The sequence below is a fragment of the Trematomus bernacchii genome, unplaced genomic scaffold (genome assembly GCF_902827165.1).
Source record: "Trematomus bernacchii unplaced genomic scaffold, fTreBer1.1, whole genome shotgun sequence".
Lineage (NCBI taxonomy): Eukaryota > Metazoa > Chordata > Actinopteri > Perciformes > Nototheniidae > Trematomus > Trematomus bernacchii.
Genome location: NW_022987668.1, coordinates 602,380 through 630,312, shown reverse-complemented (window position 1 = coordinate 630,312; position 27,933 = coordinate 602,380). Strand labels below are relative to the sequence as shown.

Below are 27,933 nucleotides of genomic sequence, written 5' to 3'. Positions count from 1 at the left end.
TTCCTTTGCAAACTGAGTTAATCCAGCACCTGGAAACTTGACATAGTGAGACCTCCTCACTTTCTACACATCTCTGTTAATACTCAGTGAGAAGGATGACAGAGGATGGAGAGCCAAGCTGCGGCACAAGAAATACACAAGAAATAGCAAGAAGACAAAGTGCATGAGTGTCGGTAAATATCAATGTACCTCTTTATATTCCTATCTAGCAACTAGCATCGTTTAAACTGCACGTCAAGGTTTGTTTTGGACGGTAGGCTAGCGTTATACACAGCTACTTTAGCTTAGCTGCTGGTAATGCATGCTAATCAGCTGTTGTGTTGTAACAGGCAAGATAAAAGCCCTTTCTTTGGAACCAGCAGACAGACAGTGCGTCCAATTATTTTATTTGACATTTTATCTATTTATTTGTATTCTATTTATCTTTAAGCACTGTCATTCGTGTTAAAAAATAAATAAAATACCATTAAATGCGTTTTTTTTGTAATGTTTGTCCCCCTGAGTCCTGCATTTTTATGTTATTTTGTTTTTTTAAAGTATTTGTATTCTAACTTGTGTTTTATGATATATGACAAATATTTTCATTTTGATTTGATTTGACAACCAAATGCGTTTTAAGATGTATGTTTCGCAGCTTATTTTAACTCAAAAATAATTAACCATACATAGGTAACTCAGCTTTACATAAACCGATATTTCTTAAGACAGTGTTTGCATTTAATGAAAAGCTTCATAATTAGCTGTTAATGTAATGACATGACACCTGTCTGTCCAGGTATACGACACTAGAAATAATTTCAGGGTGTTTTACTGACTATTTACAAGACAAATAGTTGTGTAACAATAGTATTTATAGTGGCCAATTGTGTTCATGTTTATAGTTTGTTTCAAGGAGCAGTTGTGTGTTTATGTTGAGGCACTAATCCCTGATCCTGAAGGCACAGGACTCGGTTTAAACTCTTCCTCCATGTAGCACAAAGCTGCGGATCGAGTTTCCTGTATCACTTTACTGAGCGGCCTACTTTCCACTCCAGGATCAGTAGCATGAGGGCTGTTTCTAATAGGTGTAAACATTTGAAACATTTGAAATGGACACAAAAGAGGATGTGTGAGGATTGTGGGAGAGTTTTATTAAGTTCAGATTTTACAAGCTTCTACTTTGTGGTACAACTGTTTGCAGGTTCCTCTATTTTCATCATTGAAACCAGCTGAATATCAGAACTGAACCGAAATATGTCACCTACAAATCAGGAAGTTAACCATTTGTTATTGACATGTACTTTCATGCTTTCTTTTTTGGGGAGTTTAAACTTGGTCAGACATGAAACTTGTATCTAAATATTCTAGAAAGGTCTCTGATTCATTGGTTTTTACACTTTGAATTATGATTATAATAAGGTTTGTGTAGCAACCATCAAAACCAACATTACAAAGGTCTTCACGCAGAAAGATGCAAAGCAAAACTGAATAAATTGCATAGTATTCAAAACAAAATAAGTAGTTGTTTAAACAAATATTGTTAAGCAAAACTGAGATACTCAGGAAGGTCATTCTAAAGCTGAGATAAAAAAATGGGCCTTTTTGAATTTGGTGTAGGTCTTTACAATCTAAGCTATTTCTAACTTAGTTGTCAGGATGACCTGAGGGTGCAAACAACTAGTAGGGGGAGAGTACATCTGGTACAAAGTAATTCATTCATTGCCTTACAGTAAGATCCCAAAATACAACATAAAATAAATGTAACTATACTAAAACTTCTATGTAGGTGTCAGCTAGAAAGAGAGGAGCGATTACCATCACCAGTGCACACAAATACCCTAAAAAGCTGTTGTTTATAATGCTTATCTTCCTGCTCTTTTCCACTTTCTTCTCCCAGGTGCATGAGGCCTTCAGGTCCTGCTAGGAGAACCCATGGAGCCAGACATCATCCCCTTGCACTCCGTCTCCCCCCCTCCACTGGATGATGACGGTGACGGGGAGGTGGGATCAGAGGAGGACGAGTTTGGGGACTTTGGGGGATTCTCCGTTGGGGAGTCACCTGATTCACTATCCAGCTTCAGACAGCTTTCGTCTACCACCATAAAGCCAGCCACCCTTCAATCCACCTGTAGCTTTACTCTCCCTGTTGAACAATCCCAGCCCACATCCACTGTGCACGTGGGGTCCGGTAGGGGCCAGGATTGTACTGCTGAATCATCTGTGCACCTCACAAATGGATTCTCTGTAAGGAACCACACCTCTAGGATCCCCATAGCCTCTGCTGTTGGGGGTCCCAAGGAAGAAACAGGGTTTGCTGATTTCACTTTGTTTACAGAGCAGGCGGAGCACCCCTGGTGCTGCGGCTTCTCTCCCATCGACCGCAAAGAGCAATGGGATGCCAGAGGAAAGGAAGGAAGGAAGTCATCCAACAGCTTGGGGGAACACAGGCATGATTCAGGACAGGATGTTGTGATGGACTCTGAGCCCAGGTCTCATTGTGCATGTGAGACAGAGAAGGAGAATGTTTGCACTAAGGTCAAGCACTGTGAGAAAAGAGATGCAGCACTCGTGCAGACATCTCAGGACCATGATCAGCCTCAGGAAGCTGCTTTGGATTTCCAATCGGAAGAGCCTATTTCTAGAGAGGAGTGTGGGGACATTCAGAGGGAAAGGGGGCATTGTTTAAATTCCTTACACACCACAGGGGTGAAAGAGGATGGAGAGTCAGATGGAGAAAGTCGAGGAAACAGCATTTCTACTGTCCCCCAAACATTCAGTGTGTACGAGTCTGCTTCAGAGGATCTGACCTCCTTCTGTGATGATTTTTCAATCGAGTGTCCTTCTTTAGATTTAGAACCAAATGTTTCATCTCTTGTTTCCCAAGATGATGAGACTGACTGGGACCCGACTGATGATGATGAGGAAGGAGAAGCACTGGGAAATGACAGACCGTCGGAAGAAGACAAGGGTTTTCATTTTTGCGACCAATCTGCGACTCAGGAAACTTCAGCTACCTCCGAACTCTCACAAACTGGAACACATGCAGAAGAAAACTTTGCAGACTTCAGAGAGTGCACGTTAGAGCAAGGACACGTCCAAAGTGATGATGATGATGATGATGATGAAGAGGGGCTGAGTCTAGGAAACCTCCCTCCGAGTGACAGCTTTGCAGATTTCTGCTCAGCGCCCACGCAGGAGGACGGAGAGGACTCGTGGGCGGAGTTCAAGGACCAGAGGGCTCAGGAGGACGGGAGAACTTGGACCCAGTTCAAAGAGCCAGTCAGCAGCCTGCAGGCGGATGGGGACACGGAGGAGGAGGCAGAGAGGGGGGGGCTGTGCGGGGGGTCCAGGAGGAACAGCTGTCAGGTGGGAGGCATTCCCCTAAAAACTGTCTCTATTGTTGATGCTCTATGTGATGATAATCAGAGATCAGAGAAACTTGATTCTTATTATCCAGGAGTTGTTTTCTCAGAATGTATGTTTCAAGCTTCTGTCATTATTTAGTTTTCTTGTTCGACACATGTAAGAGAAACATTTTTTTTGTCAAATGCATATAGAAAGCGAGACTTATACAGAACCATCTAAATTCTGATGGTCTCATTATTCTTATTCTTCAACATTTACTTTATAGTGATAGTTTAAGGCAAAATAAAGTCTATTGCCACTTTAATGCCAATCAAAAGTTCATCATACATGTTGAACATTTGATTAAAATAATTGTTTCCCTCTCCCTTTTTCTCTGGCTAGGCGTCTCTGTCCTGCCGTGTCCAGCAGCTCCTCGTGGCTCACTTTCCAGAGGTGGAGGTCCCAGCTGTGGAAAGTGAGGAGGAGGTGCTCAGCCTTGATGCCCTGCTTCAGGCCCAACACCTCCCTGAGAGTGAGGAGGGGGAGGAAGAGGAGGAGGAGGAGGAGGAGAAACCTGCACTCTGTCCCAGGTCTCAGTGGTGAGTTTGACTCCCTGGAAATTGTGTTGATGGTGGATATGTTAACATTTTGTGACACTTTCCGGATGCAGCAGTTATTCTTTTAATTAATCATTCCCCTGAATACAACACATTGCTGCTTTTCCTTTCTCAGGATTGGGCGGGGGGTGTGGTTGCCACACCAGGACCTCCATGATGCAGTTGGCCTCAAGTTTCAGTGGGGGGGCTCCTACGCTAACAGGACTCTACTCAAGTGCCTTGGTGTGGAGACAAGGAACATTGTGAGTTTGGCTAAACAGCAGTAAACATTTAATAATACAGCATTCAGTGTTAAAGAGCTCTGCCCCACAGTCAATCCAAGGGCAAATGAAAAAGCTTGACTTACAGTATTTATACAGAATATTAAACTGGGGAAGAATTAATAGGGATAGAATTACAAGCTGTGGTTGCTTTTGGTAAAAGTTAGTTCTATTTTCTCTTTTTCAAAGGTGTTCATTGGCATGAAGAAGCAGCCAGTGGCTGTGCCAGCTTTTGCATCCGGCCTGGTGAGTCAACTGTAGGACATAATGAACTACATTGATTTGGCCTCATTGGGAAGAAGAAGCATTTTTTATGATTACAGATTTTCCAACTTGTTTTTTTTTTTGTAATGTTCTTCCAACTTCTACTACTCCTCAGGGAATGCTGGAGCCCACCAAAGACTCTGTACCAGCTGTCAGTTCTCCACGACACACAGCCGTCATCACCACACAGACAACACCTCCAAAAAACCCCGACTCACCGGACCACTCAACATATTCAATGCAGGTAAATTTGACTCTTTGATTTCATTCAATTATCTCTCGCCAGGTGTAAGCCAGATCATGCTGCAGTCAGCCTAATGTTTTTGTCACAGTTTGTTACTGTACGCTGAAAGACCTCTTGTGGTTGCAGTATTTGATTGACTGTAACACTGTTGACTGCTGGCTCTGCATTCCTCTTAATCAGCAGAAAGTGCTTCAGTAGTCAAAGTATTTCTAGCAGTAGGCACCTAAAATCAAACTGTAAGAAACGGATCCATAGGTAAGTTTGTTCTCATTCTGAACCAGAGTATCTGCAGATTAATTCCATACCTGATATGTTATGATTTACAAATAAGAAACAAGATTCAAGACAGATGTTCTATTGCTCAGCATTTATCCTGCTGTACCTGAGGTCTTCACCAACGCTGAGTTCTTTTAAGTCGCGGCTAAAAACATTACTTTTTTCATCTGCTCACCCAGAAGTCTTTTAACTTGTTTTAGCACCTACCGTATTTACAATATTGTTTTTAAACTATTCTGTATCTCTTTTATGCATGGTTTTTATGAATCTGTTATTCCATTATGTTTATTTATTCTGTTCCTTTCTGTTGTCTTCTTGTTAAGTGTTAATGATGCTATATAAATAAACGTACCTTACCTTACGTACCTTACTGCTCTCTTCTGATAAGAGACATATTTATTTCTGTTCTCTCTGTGTGCAGGAGGCGCTCCCCCCCCGGCAGCTGGCCTGGAGCAGCTCTCAGGACGGTACGTCCCCCCGCAGAGCCCCTCACTTCTGGGGCTGGAAGTAGACCACAGTTTGAGCCGTCCCTGCGTGGCTTCTTCTTCTTCTTCTTCTTCTAATGAACCTCTGGCAATTTCTCTGGACTCCTCACTTCCTCCAGGGCATGTTCTGCTGCTTTTAATTTACCCTTTGATTCCCCTCCACTCACTCAGTGGGTGACCGCAACATCTTGTGATTTCACCTCATGAAACACATTCTCTATAATCTGTCCAAACAAGAATACTTGCACACATAAAACATCCAACAGTCCCTGAACTTGGACTCAAAGTAAGACAGATAAAAAGCATAACAATAACACATAAATGATTCCAGAACAATCTTTAGGGAAACATTGTATTGGCTACCCTTTTCTCCTTCCTTCAACTAGTGTCTCATCTTTACCTTCTGCCAGCTTTTACAAAGAATTCATCTCAGTATTTGTCAGTCCCAGCTGTTATGTGGACACATTGTGGTGTCCATGTTGACGTGATAACACCTAGGGACTACAAGGGAAAACAGGATGAACTCTTTTGGTGCTTTTCCTTTTAAACTACAACACAAAATACCTGAGTGTAAGGCTAGATAAATCCCCAAAGCACTGACCTTATTTACTCATCCTAATATTAGTCAATTCATGGAGCTTCGTCACAACATCTGCCATGACGATTCGTTGGATTTTTTTTATACAAAAGGACCATTTTATTGTATTTATTTGTGACCACTGTGAAGGTTGAACTTACTCTTCTACCTTTTTCCCTGTGCATGACTATATAATGCACTAAGAATTATAACGCCCATAAATCTGACACCATTATCCAGTTTCTGGCCCTTTTTCTAAACAGTGTTTAGTTTTCGTTGGAAGCTATTTACTTGCCCATATGAGCTTGCCAAAAGGTATAATGTCCCACAGTTAAGTTAGACCTTTTGATAAAGAGAAACCAAAAAAGACAACACGGGTATTAGAGTGATTCTTTGCTCAGGAAGTATTTGATTGATCACATTTTTAGAGTAGTGTTTACATCAGTATTACACACAAAGGATGTGTTTCTAATTCAATGACTATCATTATTTATACATCAGTAATTGTTGCTATTATTACCGTTATTTTATGTGCAGGGCTTTCTTTGGTCAATTTAATATAATAATTAAAAGACCGAACCAGAGAAAGACCAGAAAAAGTGTTGCAGATTAGATGCTGCTAGTAAAGAAAATAAAAGTGTTATATGAAATGTGCAGCAGAACCAATTTAGCATGTTTTGGAAGTGGGCAAACTAAAAGTATAAAAAAGAAGAATGACAAAATGTTTTATTGCGAAACTATTGCTCATTAAGATAACTGACTTTTCTTAAATCACAAAATCACAAAGTGGTAAAAGTCAGCATGCAGACAGGTTTGAGTTTAGGCCCTTTGTTTGAAGCCCCTACCTTTTTTGTGTTTCACAAGAGCGACAAATGTTCATTGATTAAAATGGATCATTGATGTCCAAACAGTGTTGGAATAGTAAAGATTGGACAGCAGAGGGCAGTATATTCTCTGTAGGTGCTCAAAACACATTCACTGTATTCATGAGGAACAAATCGAGAGATTTTAGGCCCTTTAAATTCAAACAACCAGTCACCACTAAAGGATGTGTTTGTAGTAATACATGTATTGCTTTATTAATGCATTTATTGTGTGATTAGGTTCCAATGCGTTGGAGATTATTGTCATAATTCTAATAATCATTACCGCTGTCATTTTATGCTGCTTTTATTGTTTTTCTTTGCTTTACTCCATGTGCACTGATGCATATTCAGTACTGTATGAGCAGCTGAACAGGACAAAGAAGTGTTTATTTCCAAAGCAATTCAGTCCGAAGAAATTTCATAACTGAAATCTACATGTCAATATTTCATTACCAATCAGAACTGTTTATACAACTGGAGTTACAGTAATTAATATGAGTTGTGCCTTTATGCCAGCAATTGTTTTCTAAAAGGTTATTGGATTTTGGACCTACGTATAGCTAGTTTATTTACATTTTTTGTTTTTTAGATGTACTGCTCAAATCCAGATTTCATGCACTGACTGCAATAACGACTTGTAGAACATCCTTGTAAATACTGAAATAAATCAGTCGATCGTTTCTGCTTGGTTTCACCTCTCTTCCCTCAGCTTTCCTCTCTCAATGGAAGCTGAACCCCTTTCTTCTGTGCGTGAATGCAAAGTTGGAATATTCAAGCACCACACAGCCTGCTGGGATATGGTGTCCGTTTTGTTTTTAAGTCAAAGGATGTAAAAACAAAAAGGTGGTGTCATTTTCAAGATTAGCTGGTTCTTTTTCAATTTAAGAGATTAGAGGAATATTGGAAAAAAAGCTTTTGCAGAAACAAATCAAAATGTTCCGAGTTTTTCAATATTTCTTGCATACAATCAATGTAGGTGTCATACTGACGACTGACTTCAGCAGCGATTCTGACCTCCATCTCCTGAGTCATGTTATGTCCATGTTTCTGGAACTTTATTCTAGGTGATGTCTCGGATTTTTCATTTTTCAAGGAATACCAACAGCTTTGCATTTCTTTGTTGAGCTTTGTTTGCTTTGTTCCCCACTCTCAGTCTTCCCCGTTGTCTCAGTAAAAGGAGAAAACACTATTCTTCTTTTATGAATAAAAAAATCAAGCTACCTCATTCTTTCTCACCCCCGATAATCCTCACCCCCTGTCTCCCCTGTTAGCACAGACTGCTCTGCTCTCAACCTGGATTATTTTGGTCCTGAGGAGGAGAGCAGGTCCTGCAGCAGCAGTAGCCGTAGCAACAGTCCTCCTCCAGGTCAGATTGTATTATAAATGAGGTTGAAATATGAAGTAATCCACAATGCTGCTGCTGCTTGTGCTGTGGGTGTGAAAGTCCTCTTGACACTCATTGAGTTGTATGTGTGTTTGCTACACACACTCACATGTAAAGGAGTTGACCCGGAGCTGTATGAGTTGACCATCAGCCAACTGGAAACGGGTGTTAGCATTATCCACATGGAGGACACGCTGAATCGCCTGATGTCGGCTGCAGAGACAACCAGCCCTGCAGTCAGGTCTGTTCCTTTGTAACATCCATGCATTCATAATATTTTGTTTTACTATGAAACTTACTGTTTTTCATCAATATATTATAGGTCTCAGATATATACAAAACATGTCTCTGAAGTGTTTGGCTCCAAATACCAAACAGATCATTGCAGCATCCCATAATCCCCTCTGTTTCAGCCCTGTTTCAAAAGTGCTGATTCTCTGTCTGTTACTTCAGATGAAAATAAGGAGCCACTCCCCACGCCTCTCTGAGAGATATTTGGTTACAAAGAACACTGGTGCTCTAGGAGGAGATTCAGGTGATAAGGTGGGGAGGGGGGTTACCTTGGTTTGTGATTGGCTAATGGTTACACAAGCCAAAACATCATTATGACATCACAAAGTGGCCAAAATCTGATCAGCTCATTTTCAGACAGGTTTTTATATAAATGGATCAGGACAAAAAGTGAAACTTTCAGAATCTCTTTACACAGAGAGGACACATGTTTATGTATGAAAAACATGAAAAAGTGGATTTTGCATAATAGGTGACCTTTAAATCTAAAAACAAGGATATTTACTGTATAATTAATGCAACATTTCCTTGTCTTCTCTGTGTGTCTTTTAATCCTGTGTGTGTTCTCCATCAGGAAACCTCAGCAGGACGACGAGGATCTGAGTGCAGAGGCCTGCAGGCTGATCTCTGGTCTGCCTAACCTTTCTTTCATGCAGGCCAAGGTCTTCATGTTCCCAAGCATCCTCCTACCCAAAGAATGATGTTCCCCAAAACTACAGTGATATGTGATTTCCACAATATTTACACCCAATTCTTAATTAGCTTATTGCAATATACACAGGATTCAAATACTCCAAAACAAGAGGCATTGTGGACTCTACAGTGAGTTAAAAATACCTGCTTCAGTGTAATTACTCCCCCTGCTGGCTATATTCTGTCTTGTGCAAAAAAGCTGGATTTCTGTTTTGTCCTGGTTTGTTTTAGTCTTTTTAAAGTTGAGTGTTGTGATTTATTATGGTGAACAACTCACCCAAACACATATTTATTCACTCTACAGACCGCAAGCTCACCACCTTCATTATTGTTTGATTGTATATTTATTGTCATCTTATTTTGTATGTTAAATTATCATTGACAAATGTATAAATATACTAAAATGATATGTGAGACATAAAGAATGAAGAAGTGGCTTTCATGAAGGTATGTGAAGTATAAAACTATATTTTCCTTCTATGGGTATTTCAAATGTTGATAATAAAACAACTGAACTTCAGGATGTATTTTTGCTATTTAAGTCAGGTATGATCTTTCTTTTAATGATTACTGAACACACTCTTAAGTTATACAAATTGAGAGGACAAGGAAATAAAATATGAAGAATTTAATTGAAGATCCAGACTGATGTAGGAAATAGAAACTAACATGTTGCATGTGGAAATTGTATGTAGGCAGCTCTGAATACATGGATCAAGGACCTTATAACAGTTTTTTGTCAAGGCAATCATTCTGTTATTGTATTTGTTATCATTTCGAATGTAAAAAGTGTAAACATGAACATTGAACAACAGTTTTGGAAGTGACATTTGAACACCTCAGTCGCCGGATGTTCTCCACCCTTCCCTTCCCTTCCCTTCCTCCTCTCGGCCGGGTTGGTGTGTCTTCCTTCCGGCTTGCAGAAGAAAGTTGAGGGAGGTTCAGCGGCTACTGGGCTTTAACATAATGGACAGCCAGGGAAGGAAAGTGGTGGTCTGTGACAATGGCACCGGGGTGAGTTTATCACACACTCTCGATCCGTGGCTGTCTTTTAAACAGGGTCTTCATATCGAGTGATTTTCTGGAACAGGAAGTGTTGCTGTCACCGGCCAAGCTACCCACCCAGCTAACGCTAGCCTAGCCTGTTAGCTGGCTCATTTTCATTCATACAGACCCGACACGGAAACAGCACCTAGAGGGGGTGTAAATGTCAGGATAAAGGATTGATACACAGCTCTGACTATTGCTCATACAGTGGAATAAACAGACACAATAAATCAGAAAAGTAACTGCTCATTTGCTACCAATGGTTACTTAGCTAAGGCAGCTAACTAGCATGCTAACTTAGCATTTAACAGCTGGCTGTCTGGTTTTTACTGTCTGGCTGTCCGTCATTTCAGTGATTTGTTTTGCAAACGATGCAGGATTTGCAGATTCATTATATCTTGTGTACTTATCAAAACAGTATCTTATTTATTGGCATGTAACATTAGGTTTTATATAAGCTAGGCTAGGCCGTGTCAGGTTAAAAAGAGGACAGCCTATGTTTTCCTGTTCAGCAGCTCTAACTTCCCGGATATAAATGTCCCCTAATTTGCGGTTAATTAGGTATGTTTGGCCTTGATAATAATACGAAGCATACACTTTTTTTCTCCCATGCATTCCTCACTTATCAGCTTTGTATTAAACACATCTTAACTAAGTACACAAATCGTATCTGACAGGTCAACATATACTTCAAAGATTGAAAGGCTTGATTTTCTTTTGCACAGTAGGTACAGTGTAGATATGGCAATACCAATCTTAAGTCCCAGGCTCCAACAAAGCAACACCAATACATATAGGACTTAAAACAATAAAACACATTAAAAACATCTATAAAAAATAGTGCAAGAAGAAACAGTAGAATTAAAATAGTGCAAGAGAATGCTGCAAGACCAATGTGCAAGCAATGCAAAATAAGTAAACTATGAACATGTCAAATCAAATACAATAAGCCTAATGTTGCAGGGAATTCTGCAAGTGACCAAGTAAATGCAAGAGTCTATAAACATGTACAATAGAATAAGATTAACAAGAACAGAATGTAAAATGAAATACTGTACAGTGGAATAAATACTGCTTATTGTAGTTATGAATACATTTGTGAGAGGCAAACAGGTCAATGCTATCTTAATCAAATAATAGATATGTCGTAAGAAATATATCAAAATAGTGCTTATTATAAATCACACACTCCCAACCCAGTGTTAGTCATAGCTGCACTACATTTCTGTGGTCCTTTGTCCAAACCTAGCTTGCTGATTTAATAGATTATTGGGCCGGTGAGTTTAGGGGGTTTTCAAGCTGCTGTGGTTTGTTAACAGAACGAGCAGTTTCTAAAATACTCTTTGCTGATCTGTTAATGTGCAGGAATGAATCATTGCACACAGGTAACACTGCTTCTTTCAATGCTAGAGACTTCCTTTCTTCGGTGTCAGCAGCAGTCAGAGAGGATGTTTGCTCAGCTTGTAACTGACTAATACGCTTTTTTTTTTTTAGATGTGTCTTTTTCAGGAGCATTATGCAAAGCTAGAAAAACCTGCCCTGTGTCTGAGTTAAATTAAGAAGTCAAGAGGAAGTGAAACGAGTCAGAACCTCAGCCACATACGTCAACACATTTGTACAGCACCGTTATTCGCTGTCAAACATCGTAGTACACTGTTGAATCTGCAGCTGCTAAACAACTCTGAGTTGTTCAGCTTAACTTAACAATTGTCCGCTAAAACTCACCATGAAATAAGACAAGTTATCATACAGCAGCTGATTTTGTTTACTTTACTGAGAGAATCAGTTTATTTCACTTGTTAGTTCCTTAAACCTCCTTAAACTAAATTCCTTCCCAAGTTCCCAAACTGTGTGTACGTCTAGAAGTGAACCTTAATAAGATAAACACGTTGGTGGATGTTCTTTGAGTGTACTCTTTAAACACTGGCAGTTGTTTGGGGAAAAGTAGTAGTAACATCTTTCTTCTTGATGTTCTGTTTGAGGTTACACACACATAATATAAAGACAGTAGATGCAGTGATGTTGCAATAACAGAAATACTTTTACCATTATTACATTGCAGAGGAAGAATGTGTGAAACTTGCATTTAGGAAAATCCGCTAGGCCTAAGGAACTATGTTAACAATTATATACATATTTTAATCTGCAAAAACAAAGTGTCTTAACTACTCTCTTATCGTGTGTGTGTGTGTGTGTGTGTACGTGTCTACTGTCTACGTGTACGTGTCTACTGTCTACGTGTACGTGTCTACTGTACGTGTGTACGTGTCTACTGTCTACGTGTACGTGTACGTGTCTACTGTCTACGTGTACGTGTCTACTGTCTACGTGTACGTGTACGTGTCTACTGTCTACGTGTCTACTGTGTACGTGTCTACTGTCTACGTGTACGTGTCTACTGTCTACGTGTACGTGTCTACTGTCTACGTGTACGTGTACACTGTCTACGTGTCTACTGTGTACGTGTCTACTGTCTACGTGTACGTGTCTACTGTCTACGTGTACGTGTCTACTGTCTACGTGTACGTGTCTACTGTCTACGTGTACGTGTACGTGTCTACTGTCTACGTGTCTACTGTGTACGTGTCTACTGTCTACGTGTACGTGTCTACTGTCTACGTGTCTACTGTCTACGTGTACGTGTCTACGTTGCTATCTCTTCCTGGTTCTACAGTTCAATGATACGCCTCTCTGATGTAACTGTTCTGAGTTACCTGCATGGCCTTCATGTACACAGAAGTGTCTCTGTGGCTGTATATCATCTGATAATTTACTCTTATATCAATGTTATAGATGTAACATCATACTTTATTACTTATGGAACATGTTATGTTTCTGCCAGTATCTCCCATCCCAACATCCTATATTTATAAATTAACCAAAAATATGGTTAGCCATTGAAAGATCAAATACAAATCCGTAGATAAACCTTAAAAAATAAATGTATGGATTTCTACCTTGAGGCTAAAGCAGGCACTGGCCCCAATTGTTCAGACTTATTTTTCCCCAAATAGCTAGAGGTTCTGTAATTGCAGGGCTGGCGTTTTTTTACAATCTTTGTCCAAATGCTAATTAAGCCCCCTGTTATCAGCAGGATGGCTGTGCCGTTGTCTTGCACAGTTTATCTCTTCAGTACTTAAATGAATTTCCTCACATGACTTCCTCTCATCTCTGCTTCTCATGTCTCTCCTTTCAGTTTGTCAAGTGCGGCTTTGCAGGCTCCAACTTCCCGGAGCACATCTTCCCTGCGCTCGTTGGGAGGCCCATCATCCGCTCCACAGCCAAAGTTGGGAACATTGAGATCAAGGTACAAACTGATGTGGCCTTGAAATGTATTGTTTAATTTAACCAGAAAGTCTTGATTTCAAGGGCGAACCCGGTCAGGAAAGCACTGGAAAAACAAGATATGGAATCACAAAGTCAGTGTCAAAGCTACAGACTGTCTACTTCCACTCTTAAAGATCTTAATATTGAGTCCCATTTAGTTCTGACAACTGCTACACAACAGAGTGAATCCTTTAATCCTCTACTAGCTTGACTTAGACAGACTCCCAGTGCATATCTGCTATTAGAGAATCATCTATTATAAATACTATTTTGGGGTAAAGCCCAGTTTATTAAGCAGCACAGGGCCACTTCCTTTAGCACGATCCTATCTCTTTTTCCTGTTCTTTCCAAATTATTTTGTTTATTCATCTCTTTTTATAAATCTGCCTTCCTCTTCCTCCATGTTTTGTTCCCCTACGATGAACTAGAAAGCCCATAAGATGGTAAGTTGGTCGGTGTGTGCCTCCTCTTGCCTGCTCTGGAGAGTTGTGTTGTTTTTTGGTCCAGTTTTTCACTCACACAATGATTCGATTATTTTCCAACCCAACTAGTTTCCGTTGAGTTTGAGCGTTTGCCAGATGAGTGGCAGAGGGTCTGATAGATGTACAGCCCTCACATTAATGCACTCCTCTCTCCTGGAGGGAAGTGTTGCAGGAAAGGCTGATGAATCATAAGCCAGCTGTTATCGATGGACTGCTAAAAGAGATTTTGGACCGGTTCCATTTTCAGAGTCTCTGATCTGCTGACAGCTCCACCCCCCACCTCCATCCTGCTGCTATTTAAGGACTGAAATAAATACAGTTTTCAGCCAAAGAAAATTGAAATGTCAGCTGCAGCTAGAACGATTGGTGTTAAATGATAAATGTTGTGTACTTATATGCACTATAGATATTTTTACCTCCCTGTGAAAACATATTTTACACAAGGACTGTCCATTTGACAACATTTACTTTAGTATCTGCAGCTGTTTCACCTTTACTAGTTCAGAGGAAGTGTGGGGGAAGAAGTGTGCATGGCAGACAGCTGGAGGTTAAAGACGGAAGCACATCTGTTTTTCTTTTGACTTAAAAAAAAAAAAAAGCGAGGCCACATGGAGGCAGAGCCTTTGACTGGTACTTTGTTAATGCCAAAGCACACAGGATGAACCCATAAAATGGCTGCCTTCACGAGGCTTTTGATGTCTCCAAGTGGAACGTGGGCTGCTTGACTGTGTGGCTAACACTGAGCGCTAACCCAGCCGATGTTTACATTGCCAGGCTGCCTTGCATGCATCTCGTTGAATGGTTCTATAACAAGTGGTTTACTGTAGCTGGAGGGAAACGCAAGTGTTTCCAGGTGCATGGAAAATGATGGCTTGTTGTGCATGCTGGGTAACTGAGTTTTAAAGCTAAAAAGCTCCTTTTGAGAAGACATTAATAAAGCTGTCGTCATCTGACACATGACTCTGCTTGAAGATCCAGTTTCTGTGATTTTATGAGACCAGCTGGCCATGGGGAACAAATTCCTGATTTTATTGCTCTTAACCAATACTCAGTGCTCATTCTTACTCCAAGTGACCCTGAATGATCCGAACTGGCTGTCAGAAGTGGGAAACTAAACTGTAAAATAACTCCTGGTTGACCTCTGCCCTCCCCCTGCAGGACCTGATGGTGGGGGACGAGGCCAGCGAGCTGCGCTCCATGCTGGAGGTCAACTACCCCATGGACAACGGCATCGTCAGGAACTGGGACGACATGAAGCACCTGTGGGACTACACCTTCGGCCCGGAGAAGCTCAACGTCGAGTCCCGCAACTGCAAGATCCTGCTGACCGAACCCCCCATGAACCCCACCAAGAACCGGGAAAAAATCATTGAGGTATTCTTTTTAATTTTTTTAATATATTTATTGAATTTTCACAGGGTGACACAATCAAGAAGGAGCACGATCCCAATATGTTCCACTTATCCCAAACACAGAACACATTCTCCACACATGCAATACAATAATAAAAAGTATAAATAAATAAATGTGCGGCTTATTTTTTTAAGGTTGTGTCGAAGGAAAGAAGATAATAAGAATTTAGTTTTTGCATTTCTTACTCCGTCAGAAGATGTTTTTCTGCTCTGTATCACAGCTGGTTAATGCCATATATTCTCTAACTCTGAAACACTTATTCAAAGTAGTTACATTATACATTTGAGAGCTTTTTTTTACCTCATATACTAAATGTCTTTGTTTTCCTTTACAAACAATTGTACTTACACGTTTGATGACTTCTCCTACAGGTGATGTTTGAGACCTACCAGTTCTCAGGAGTCTACATTGCTATTCAGGCTGTGCTGACACTCTATGCCCAAGGTAGGAAGACACATGCAAACTGAATCACTTTCCATGTTACAGATGTTTTGCAGGTGTTATACTCCAACAAACCCCTCACTACTACATTAGATTTCCCCTGACCTCAGACTGTGTTATACCTGGTAAATCATTATTAGTTCAGCAGCCCAGAGACAATATGCTTTTCATTTTAACTGTGGAAATATTCACGTGTGGTAATATTGAACTACCACACCTTTGTCAAATAGTTTGTGCAAAGATTTGTTTTATGAGACTACTTGGTTACCAGATATGTTATTCTCTCTGCCAGAAAGTCTAGACAGTCACATTAACATCACTTTATAATGTTCCAGTGACACACACACACGATATTCTGATATCATCTAGTGTTCAGATGGCTTAAAGCTCACCTGTGTTGCTTCAGGCCGGATCAGATGAACTCTGAAACTATTTGCACCGACAGTGAAACTCAGCCTGTTTCCACACACATACCATTTATCTCTGAGGTTAATACCAACTAGTGAGCTGTTATTAGCAGTAATTGTTACATTCGATGTGTTATCTCTACATGTTTCGTGTGTTTACCCTTCATACACGGCTAACAATCAGTAGCCAAAAACACACACTGGATAAAACTCAGACACACCTAGCTGTGTGTGTGTGTGTGTGTGTGTGTGTGTGTGTGTGTGTGTGTGTGTGTGTGTGTGTGTGTGTGTGTGTGTGTGTGTGTGTGTGTGTGTGTGTGTGTGTGTGTGTGTGTGTGTGTGTGTGTGTGTGTGTGTGTGTGTGTGTGTGTGTGTGTGTGTGTGTGTGTGTGTGTGTGTGTGTGTGTGTGTGTGTGTGTGTGTGTGTGTGTGTGTGTGTGTGTGTGTGTGTGTGTGTGTGTGTGTGTGTGTGTGTGTGTGTGTGTGTGTGTGTGTGTGTGTGTGTGTGTGTGTGTGTGTGTGTGTGTGTGTGTGTGTGTGTGTGTGTGTGTGTGTGTGGATAGAGTGCTGGACTTCGAATCAGGGGGTAGCAAGTTCAAGTCCCACTGCAGTCAGCATGTCGTTGTGTCCCTGAGACACTTCACCCCAAATTGCTCCTGTCAGGATTGCCCACAGTATTGAATGTATGTAAGTCGCTTTGGATAAAAGCGTCTAACAAATGACATGTAATGTAATGTGTGTGTGTCTCAGGCCTTCTGACCGGTGTGGTGGTGGACTCGGGAGACGGTGTGACTCACATCTGTCCCGTGTACGAGGGCTTCAGCCTACCCCATCTGACGAGACGTCTGGACATCGCAGGCCGGGACATCACCCGCTACCTCATCAAGGTATAGAGTCAGCCATGACAAAAACAAATAAATTAGCCTAGATGTTGTATACTGTAAGAATATTTTTATTAAATTAATACAAATAATGTGGATTGTGGAAAGACGGTAGTTCTAGGTAATAAGACACAGAAGTGCTGCACCATAATTTCACTTTACGAAGTGGGAACTGACATCATCTTCTTTCGAAAAAAGGAAGTGACAGGGTTTCAATTCTGAGAAAATCTAGTTCTAGGTTTAAGTAAAGATAGACATTTAAAAGAATATTGCTTCCTGTCTAAAGCTGCGCTACAGATTGAGAAGTGCAATATCCAAATCACTGCAGAGATATCCTAACCTAAATATCACACTTATGCCTTTTAAAGAAATCTACATTAATGACCAATCTCTCCGACATCGTTAATCGTATCAATATCAGTCAAAAACAATCGCTATTATTTTTGTTCTAATCTTGCTGCCCTATTTCTGACCTTTCTGCTTCTCCTCTCCCGTTACCCTCTCCCTCTCTGGGTGCAGTTGTTGCTGCTGAGGGGCTATGCCTTCAACCACTCTGCAGACTTTGAGACGGTGAGGATGATGAAGGAGAAGCTGTGCTACGTCGGCTACAACATCGAGCAGGAGCAGAAGCTGGCGCTGGAGACCACCGTGCTGGTGGAGTCATACACGGTAAATACTCACATGTTTTCATTTTAAACATATAAAAAACTGTTAAATCTACTTTTGGATTAACATAACATTGGTTTAATGGAAACTGACCGAATAGACACATGAGACAGTGTGTCAGTTGACATGTTTTTGGTCACTTTTAATACCCACAGTGACAGTTTAGGAGAGTTTGTGAGAGCTGTTTCACTCCTGCTGAGTTAATAATGTAACCTCATGTTAGTGGTCATCATTTCGTGCACTGCAGACACAATAGGAAGTCTAAAACCAAAATGTAAAACAAGTTGCTGCCCTCACGTGGACAATCTGTGCACTCGTCACTCAGTTGGCATCATATAGGACGACAGAGAGCTACAAAAAAATAATATTAGATAGCAAGATCATTTAAATAAAGACAAAAAAATATCTAATATCTCATTTCAGTCATTGTAATAACTTTTCTACTCTTGGATGACCCTGCTGTTTTCATGAATGCAGGTCATCTTGCTGACTGTTCACATGTTTCCTGCTGTCAACTATCTAATAAATAACACACACATAAAAGATCAAGATTAAAAATAAAAAAGATAAATAAACTAAACTGGACAAAGACTGTATATGAGGATTAAGAGTAGTCAGAAGTGTTTTAATATGCTTGTGATGGCAATGACTGCTAAAAGATGTTGAATTCACTCCAAAAATGTAGGGCATTCATATTTTTCAGAAACAAATAGCAGCTGTTTTTTTATGTAAAACAGCCACATATTTCCACCTCATTGGAATTGTTTATAAGCGAGTTATTTTCATGCACACAGGTTTTAAATAGCAGAAAGAATCCCCCCCGAAGGGTTTGTTATTGAAAAGTGTCAGTATTTGTGAAGTAATCAGAACTAATGGGGTAACTAAATCTGCGCTGAGTAGACTACCACATGGCCTCTGTTGGCTCTTTTGGGGACGGGACAGGGCTGCTGACTAATGGCGCATTTCCACTACAGCGCGGTTTAAGAGTGCCGTGCCCGGCCCGTTTTTGGTTGCGTTTCCACTAGGGGTAGTTCCGGCTAGCGGGTACTTTTTCACCGTTTTCTGGCTCTCCAAAATCGAGGTTCTTTCCGGGCCAACAACCGGGCTGAGTATGCTAAACTAGTGAGAGAATCGCTGGCAACTACAACAAAATGAACATATTTGACCGTGATTTAATTGTAATACACGTTTCAAAATGATGCCGAAGTAACAACATACTGACACCGGTTAGTAAAAACCATGAATTAATGCTTTGACAAGTCTGCAGACAGACGGCAGGCGGAAAACCTTTTAAAATGCGTGTTTTCTGAATGGAGATCGGCTAAGCTAACGTTGTATATGCTCCGACCGTCCACACTCACAACAACGGCCTATACAGACATAAATAAACCAGCGACTGTACTCGCCATGACACAGGCAGTCTGTGGTTTGTACTTGTTTCACTTTTGTCTAGTTTCTGAACAGATATGAGGAGCTGTGAGCTCTGAGGGCTAACAGCTAACGGCTGATGTTGGTTTTGTGTTTCTCATTGAAGATGACGTCACGGCTCCGCCTACACTGCGTTACTATAGTTACTACCCGAGTTCCTAAACTGTAATGGAAACGCAGCATAAAGTGAGCCTGGCCTACCAAGGCCTAACTATACCGTACTAAGCCGTGCGAGGCCCTGCAGTGGAAATGCGCCATAACTGTTTTCTCTGGGACTCACACACATGTTGGGGGGCAGCGCTCCTCCACCAGCCTTGCTTTTCTTTCCAGGGCCTTTTCCCTGCAGAGGAACCACAGAATCTAAACGCAGGGCCTGCAGTCTGCGTTACGGCACGCCTTACCGAGCATGTTGTGTCTCAGAGCTCACTGACCGTGTGTGTTTGGGTTAGTGTAGGCGACGCTGTGTGTGTAGGTGTGTGAACATGGATGTGTAAGTATGGTTTTGTGTGCATGAAACAAGGAGGGCAATGTAACTGTGGCCGAAAGGGCCCTGAACTGAGCGTTACATCATTTCCTGTGCAGCCACTCTGCGGCGGAGGCTTCCTCCCACTGCCCTCGGCTGAATGAAGTCTTTTTATACACACACACACACACACACACACAGACACACACAGACACAGACACACACACCTCAGTTTGGAGCCTCAGGGATTTAACTTGCTGTACAATATTATCAGAGGATTTCAAACTCGATTAGATACAAGCGGTGTAAAGTAAATAAGTAGATTTCCTCAAGGACTGTACTTAAGTACAATTCTGAGGTACTTGTACTTCACATGAATATCTCAATTTTCTGCTACTTTGTACTTCTACCCCACTACGATTCAGAGGTAAAGCGTGTACTTTTATTCCACTACATTGACGTAGTACCTTTAGTTACTTCACAGATCTGGAATAATGATGTGAAATATAATCAAGTGTTAAATCAGACTTTACTGGAGTAAATTCACAAGCTACCCTGCAGTATACAAAGTCATTACAACTAGCTGCACCTTAACCAGCTTTGAGAACACTTTCATGATCAATCATTATAATGAGAACATATTATATATATATTATTCTGAAATGGACCAATCTGCACAATGACTACTTTTAAGTATATTTTGATGCTTTTACTTTTACTTGAGTAACCTTTTGAAAGCAGGACTTTTACTGTAACAGAGTATTCCTACACTCTGGTACTTTTAATTAAGTGCACAATCTTAATTCTTCTTCCACCTCTGTTAGATACACACACACATCTTAATAAAGAAGTTCTCTTCCTACATCTCGAACAGCCATAGAGCCGTGTTATTCCTAATCCTTCCAGTCCAGATTTATGACTCTCTGTTGAGTCATACATTAAATCCTACCTCTTCAGTGGTGTCATTTTCTTTTTTTTCCCGTCTCTTTTCATCTCGTTCCTCCCACACACCTCCAGCTGCCAGATGGTCGTCTGATCAAGGTGGGAGGAGAGCGCTTTGAGGCCCCCGAGGCTCTGTTCCAGCCGCACCTCATCAACGTGGAGGGGGTGGGGGTGGCCGAGCTGCTCTTCAACACCATCCATGCCGCGGACATCGACACCAGGTGAGCCAGCAGGAGGGCAACGATACACTACAATGACGATACAAATACATCACTCTGTGTCTGCCCTATTACACATTAACAAGCCCCAGCACACACACACACATGCACACACACACACACATGCACACAGATATACAAAATGGTGTCAGCCCAGCTAAGCTTCCACTAAAGCAACGGAGGGTTTTAGATATCAAACTAAATATTTATTGCACACCAGAGTTCTGTCTGGAAAGAATATAAATGTATCTTTGGGGTATGTAAAGAGTTGAAATGTAGATTTTGAAACCCAAAATGTGAATAATTGTTCCTTGCTGTTGGAGTTGAATGAATTGACATAAATCTGCAATGTCTTGAAAGTATATTTTCAACATTTAAAGGCAGTTGTATACCAAATAATCTCCACATATTACCTTTAATTCCTTGAGAAATTGTATTTTTTCTTGCATGCCTCCACGTGCCTTGTTGAATTGAAGTAAATGGGGGCTGGCTTTAAAAAACAGAAAGACTTCTCATAGTTAGTCATTCCTTTGTTCACTGTGGAAGCATGCAAGAAAACAGTTCTCCATTAACATAATCAAAAGTCAACATTATTGTCAATCTTTCAGTTTGTGTGTACAGACAGAGGGATCAAAATACCGTTTTCCACAATCCCAAATATAAAAATATATATATATATATATATATATACACAATCAACAGACACATTTATGCATATGCACACATTAAGACACAAATAAAAGCCCAACAATCAATATATACAAAATAACAGTCACTTCTTAGTCTGCTTGTTGTTGGGTGTCTTCCTGTCTCACCCTCCTCCTGCTCTCACCCTCCTCCCGTCTCACCCTCCTCCTGCTCTCACCCTCCTCCCGTCTCACCCTCTTCCTGCTCTCACCCTCCTCCCGTCTCACCCTCCTCCTGCTCTCACCCTCCTCCCGTCTCACCCTCCTCCTGCTCTCACCCTCCTCCTGCTCTCACCCTCCTCCTGCTCTCACCCTCCTCCTGCTCTCACCCTCCTCCCGTCTCACCCTCCTCCTGTTCTCACCCTCCTCCTGTCTCCCCTCACCAGGTCTGAGTTCTACAAACACATCGTGCTGTCGGGGGGGTCCACCATGTACCCCGGCCTGCCGTCCCGGCTGGAGAGGGAGCTGAAGCAGCTGTACCTGGAGCGCGTGCTGAAGGGAGACGTGGACAAGCTCTCGGTGAGATATCTACCCTCAGCATCTCGTTTATAACTATACTGTTGACTGTGTGAGGGGTGAAGGTGGAGCTTCAAGTAAATGTATTCAAGTAATACCGTTTTTTACCCCACTATTTTATTTAACAATGTTAGTTACTATTTACTCTGCATATTATGATTATTATTACAAAATATAAATCAACTTAACCCTAACCCTAACCCTACACTTCTTAATTAATAAAGAAGTTAAAATTATCTCTTACCTTAAATGGATAACCACATTAATGTAAGTACCCTTACTTTCGGTACTAAGCATACTGCAGTGCCTGTTGAAAACATACCTACTCGCTGCTGCATATATTTTGTTATTTATTTAAGGTTTATTTAAAGGGGACCTATCATGCAAAATGCACTTTTTTATGTCTTTCATACATAAATATGTGTCCCCGGTGTGTCGGGGAACTCACGCAGCGTCAGAAAATAAAACCCTCTCTCTTTTCCTCCGTACCCAAATCTCTAAAAACGGGGCTACAACGGAGCTGATCCAGATTTGCGTCCGATATGACGTAATATCGGAAATGTAGGCTGGCTTTACACCCACGGCCCTATCAGAAACGTTGCTATCAGAAACAATGCCCGACTGTTTTGGACGTAATATGGTCGGTGTTTACATTAGCATCGCTAACACTCAGAGCTAACCTGTACTGGAGAGCATGTGTGTGAAGAAGCAGGAAATAAAAAGGAACTCACCTTGTGGTATAACCGGCAAGAGAGAAAGCCTTTGAGCTCCATACTGTTTCAGAAATAATCCTTGATAATCCATGATATGGCGTTTCATCACGGCAGTATTTAGTTTAGACAGTAGCTGCCGGGTCCACCATGAGCTCAGACGCCTTTTTTTGTTTTTGTTATCAATCTTTTAAATACCCCAAATCAGCACTTTTGAAACAGGAAGTGAAATAGAGGGATATGAGGCATGGCTAGAATGGGTGATCTGTTTGGTATTTTGAGCAAAACACTTCATAGACATGTTTTTTATATATTTTTATATATCTGAGACCTATGCTATTGCCTACAAATAGCATGATAGGTGACCTTTAATATTGAACTTGTAGCATGTCCAAATTGCACCAAATTTGAAACTGAACTGCCTAGGCTCCACCGCAAAACACCCGCCAAGTTTGAAGTAGATCAGATGATTGGCTCCAGAGAAATACCAAAGGACATTCATACCCACAGATGGAGATTGCTTTCTTTATAGTTAGATTTTTAATGCGTATACTCTTGTACATCAAGCACCATTTAAAAGCAGGAAGTTAGCTCTTAACTCAGTATTTCTACACTGATACTATTGTGCTTGATTAAAAGAAGTATTAGTTCCACTTAGGAAGTTACTCTGATGTGGTTGGAAACGGGTCATACCACATTCATTTTAGCTCCAATTAGAACAAGTTATTTGTCTCTTGCTTTGCGACCAATGTGATCTAAAAAAGAGTGTCTTATTAAACCTTCAGTTGAGCCAAAGTCTCTCTTTAAGGCTCAGGCGTCTCACTCGGTGTGAATTAGTATTTCCAGCTGATGCTCTGGGTTTGTTTAGGTTGGCCTGGGCGGAGTTTCCCACATGTGAGAGCGCCGTAAAGCTCCACGGGAACACGTTTGAGTTACTTTAGTGTGTAAACGCTGACTGACACCTGACAGTCTCTCCTTTGTCCTGATGAGGTTAGATCCCACACACATAGAGGGTAAAAACAATACACAGTCAAAAGTATTAAACACCTTGAATTATGTCCAGTTTTTATTAAACCGTGTCGGTCTTTAAGCAAAGTTTCCCTTCATGTTTAGTCTCAATATGGTGCTGTGTGCATAACCGACCACCAGGAGGCGATAGAGGTTAACTGGCATTAATTAAACTCCAACACAGGTCTTTAATAACAACACATGCAGGGTTCACTTCTCAATTATAAATATTTGTTTTGGAGAAATATCCCTTCAGTACATTTCCACTTCAGCATCCCAGAGACGCTGATGATTTTACTCTGAGCTTTTTTGTACACAAAGGTCTGCTGATGACTCATACGTTAAAAGCGAGTCATTATGTGCTCCTCTCTCTGCCCACAACTCCGGTTCTTCTTCTGGTTATCTCATTTTGGAGTTAAATCCTTTATATGTAGTTATATTATTCTTACACATCACATATATGCCATTTAAAGTAACTCAGACCGAGAAAATTGAGTATTTATACACCTAAGATTTGAGAGATGGCTGTAAAAAGGTGTGCGATCCACTCTTTCATAGTGTCTGTGTTCACTTTGATTAATTTTTGGTTGCAGTGGATGTGACGCAAAGACGTGCAATCCATAAAACATTTTTAAACTGTTGCATATTTCGGCATATGCTCCGTCTGATCTTCCAAACACTCAAAATATGTCTAAATACACCGCCTCCGTTTGTAGCTTGCACCTTCTAGCCGTTTGTTTGTTGCGTTAAACTCCAAACACTAAACAGATTCGGTGTCTTTTAGCCCTATTTGGTGAAAATATGAGTCTTTTGGAAGATACTGGAATGTTATACGGAAAGGGTCGGTCCACAAGTTTGTATTGATGTTTTTATACTTCTACCGTCTGAAAAATAAATGTCTCACCTGCCAGTAAGTTGTATCCGACATGAAGGGAAAAACATTTAAGGCTGTGTTTGAGCGGATTATCACTTTAGAGAGGCACTACCTAGTTTTTTTATAATAGTAAAGATTCAAATGTGTGACGAGAGTTTTGTCATTTTGACAAACCCACAAATAAGTATCTCTCACCTCTGCTTTTCCCTCGTCTCTTTGCAGCCTTTTTAGCATCTTTAAATGTGTTATATTGGCTTGACAACCCAAACTTAAAGGGGACCTATCATGCAAAATGCACTTTTTTATGTCTTTTATACATAAATATGTGTCCCCGGTGTATTGGGGAACTCACGCAGCGTCAGAAAATAAAACCCTCTCTCTTTTCCTCCGTACCCAAATCTCTAAAAACGGGGCTACAACGGAGCTGATCCAGATTTGCGTCCGATATGACGTAATATCTGAAATGTGGACCCACGGCCCTATCAGAAACGTTGCTATCAGAAACAATGCCCGACTGTTTTGGACGTAATATGGTCGGTGTTTACATTAGCATCGCTAACACTCAGAGCTAACCTGTACTGGAGAGCATGTGTGTGAAGAAGCAGGAAATAAAAAGGAACTCACCTTGTGGTATAACCGGCAAGAGAGAAAGCCTTTGAGCTCCATACTGTTTCAGAAATAATCCTTGATAATCCATGATATGGCGTTTCATCACGGCAGTATTTAGTTTAGACAGTAGCTGCCGGGTCCCGCATGAGCTCAGCCCCTTCCTTTTTTATTTTTTAAAGCTCTATACCCAAGATCAGCACTTTTGAAACAGGAAGTGAAATAGAGGGATATGAGGCATGGCTAGAATGGGTGATCTGTTTGGTATTTTGAGCAAAACACTTCATAGACATGTTTTTTATATTTTTTTATATATCTGAGACCTATGCTATTGCCTAAAAATAGCATGATAGGTGACCTTTAACTGTTTTGGTTCATTCACACTTGGTAGAGACCAAATCTAAGCTAGAAGAGTTTGGATGCTAGCGTTGGATGATTAAAGTGACCAAAAAAAACCTCAAAGTGAAAAAGCTAATATAAATCCGGATCAACTGGGAGTTCCAATTAGCAGCTTTTTTTTTGCTAACATCAACTTTATAAGCTGATAGTTCTTGACATGAATACTGTATTCACAGCCTAAACCAGCTTGCTTTACATCCCTCCCCCCAAAAATGTACTGGCAATGATGCAGCTGGAAGGATTGCGTGTTGATATCTAATGTCTAAATGTTGTGTCCAAAAATGTCCCTCATTCTGTTAATATCGCCATTTAAAGATTCCCACATCCAAAAACAATAGGACTCGGCAGTAATGCACACACCTCGTTCACCTCAATCGTTTTCTCTGTTTCCAAAAGTTCAGTTATGCACCGTTATGTTAGTGGTTTGATTTGACACCGTTAGTTTTGGTCTGCAGGATATCTCTTTATTACACAGGGCTGTAATTTAAGTCTTCATGTCCCATTGCTTTTTCAGAAATTCAAGATTCGCATCGAGGACCCTCCCAGGCGAAAGCACATGGTGTTCCTGGGCGGAGCCGTGCTGGCCGACATCATGAAGGACAAGGACAACTTCTGGCTGACCCGCGAGGAGTACGAGGAGAAAGGAGTCCGCGTGCTGGAGAAGCTCGGAGTCACCGTCAGATAAAGCCCTGAACACACACACACACATCCCCCTCGCCCACATCGCAGAGTATATATCTATTTATCCCTCTTCTCCTCTCTATCGGCTCCCCTCAAACATCAGAGGGAACGAGTCGTCTCCTCCTCCTCCTCCTCTCCTGGTTTGGGATTGGCTCACACTTTTCCTCGCAAGCCTCGCAAACCAGATCCATCTTTTACAGATGTACACTGACACCCCACCTTTTACCTGAAGTAGAAATGAAAACGGTTCATATTTATCTGGTGCACAACCTGCTTGTTTACCTCCAAAGGGGTGAACTTGACAGGTAAAGTGTTCAAGAAAGATTAGTCTCCTTCCCTTGATTAAACCTCAGAGGGTTAATGATGCAAAGTCTCTGTGAAGCGTCTGTGATATCACAATCAGGGTCCACCACAAACAGCCACTGCATCTGTTCCAGGCGAGCGATCACATTTTGATGTCTGTTTTTTATAAAAAGATATCACGACTTTTTCTGTTCTCTTCTGGGAGAGGGATCACCATTTTTTGTTTTGCTTTGAATTTATATCTTTTTCCATTTGCTTTTTTGTGTTGCTGTGCACTACTACCATTGCAAATGGAGTGTATTGTGGTAACAGAAGTTCCTCCATGTTTTATGAAGAATTGATGGTTGATTTTATAAAGGGATGAATACGCAGGAAAGTCCTTGAGCTTGACACCGGGTGTTTGAAGGTACTTTGGGGTATGTGGGCGAGGGTTAGTGATATTTCTTCCTCATCTGACAGCCTCGCCATCGCCTCCTCTCGCTTTAAATCTCGAGCTGAATGATCAGGTGTGAGCAGTTGTAGTAAATATAGCTCCTCACCTGTAGTGTTCCTCTTCAGATCACCTCAGAGCGGAGGCAGCTTGACGATGAAATCGGTTTTAATTTGGCCGCAAGGCACCGCAAACCTGGGAATAGTAAAACGGTATTTTATCGACGTTGAAATACTGTTGAGACCATATTTAAGTCCTCCAGTCTTTCACTCCCAATGGTCGACTTAATGATTACTGAAGGCACTTCTATTTCGAAAAATGTGTATATTTTATTTTCTTCCTCTTTCCATGAACGTCTATCCAGTGCCAAGTGCAGTTAATGTTAACTGGATCTGTTGTAATGTCTTTCTTTTGTCACTGTTTTCCTTTTGTTCATAGCATAACTGCCTAACGCTGATTTAAATAAAGAAAAGTGATTTATAAGGACGTTTCTGTGGCAGGTTCTTCTTTTTTAGGCTTTTAAAAAAAGTAAGTCTACTGAGTTGTTTGTATAAGCATTTATTGTTTATTCTACAAAAACAAAACAAAAATATTTTGGACCCACGTTTAATTTTTTTAAAGTCTTAAAGGTGGGGTAGGTAATTTTGGAGAAACCAGCTGGAGATCGCTAGAATTTGAAAATACACAGCCGGAAAAAATCTGCCACTTCCTTACAGAGCCCCTC

General features: G+C 41.0%; 2 protein-coding genes across 2 annotated transcripts; both read left to right on the top strand.

Annotated features, from left to right (window-relative positions):
• Positions 1 to 6: 6 nt before the first annotated feature.
• Positions 7 to 9,718, top strand: aftphb (aftiphilin b). Its single transcript, XM_034135853.1, has 10 exons — positions 7 to 173; positions 1,877 to 3,345; positions 3,727 to 3,923; positions 4,057 to 4,183; positions 4,391 to 4,447; positions 4,581 to 4,709; positions 5,407 to 5,452; positions 8,190 to 8,279; positions 8,415 to 8,538; positions 9,163 to 9,718. Exons 2-10 carry the CDS (start codon positions 1,912 to 1,914, stop codon positions 9,287 to 9,289), a joined length of 2,331 nt encoding a protein of 776 aa, XP_033991744.1. The 5' UTR covers positions 7 to 173; positions 1,877 to 1,911; the 3' UTR covers positions 9,290 to 9,718.
• Positions 9,719 to 10,136: 418 nt separating this feature from the next.
• On the top strand, positions 10,137 to 27,696 carry LOC117487205 (actin-related protein 2-B-like). Its single transcript, XM_034135875.1, has 9 exons — positions 10,137 to 10,295; positions 13,525 to 13,635; positions 15,296 to 15,511; positions 15,922 to 15,994; positions 17,149 to 17,285; positions 17,799 to 17,948; positions 20,854 to 20,999; positions 22,069 to 22,201; positions 26,310 to 27,696. Exons 1-9 carry the CDS (start codon positions 10,248 to 10,250, stop codon positions 26,478 to 26,480), a joined length of 1,185 nt encoding a protein of 394 aa, XP_033991766.1. The 5' UTR covers positions 10,137 to 10,247; the 3' UTR covers positions 26,481 to 27,696.
• Positions 27,697 to 27,933: the final 237 nt, after the last annotated feature.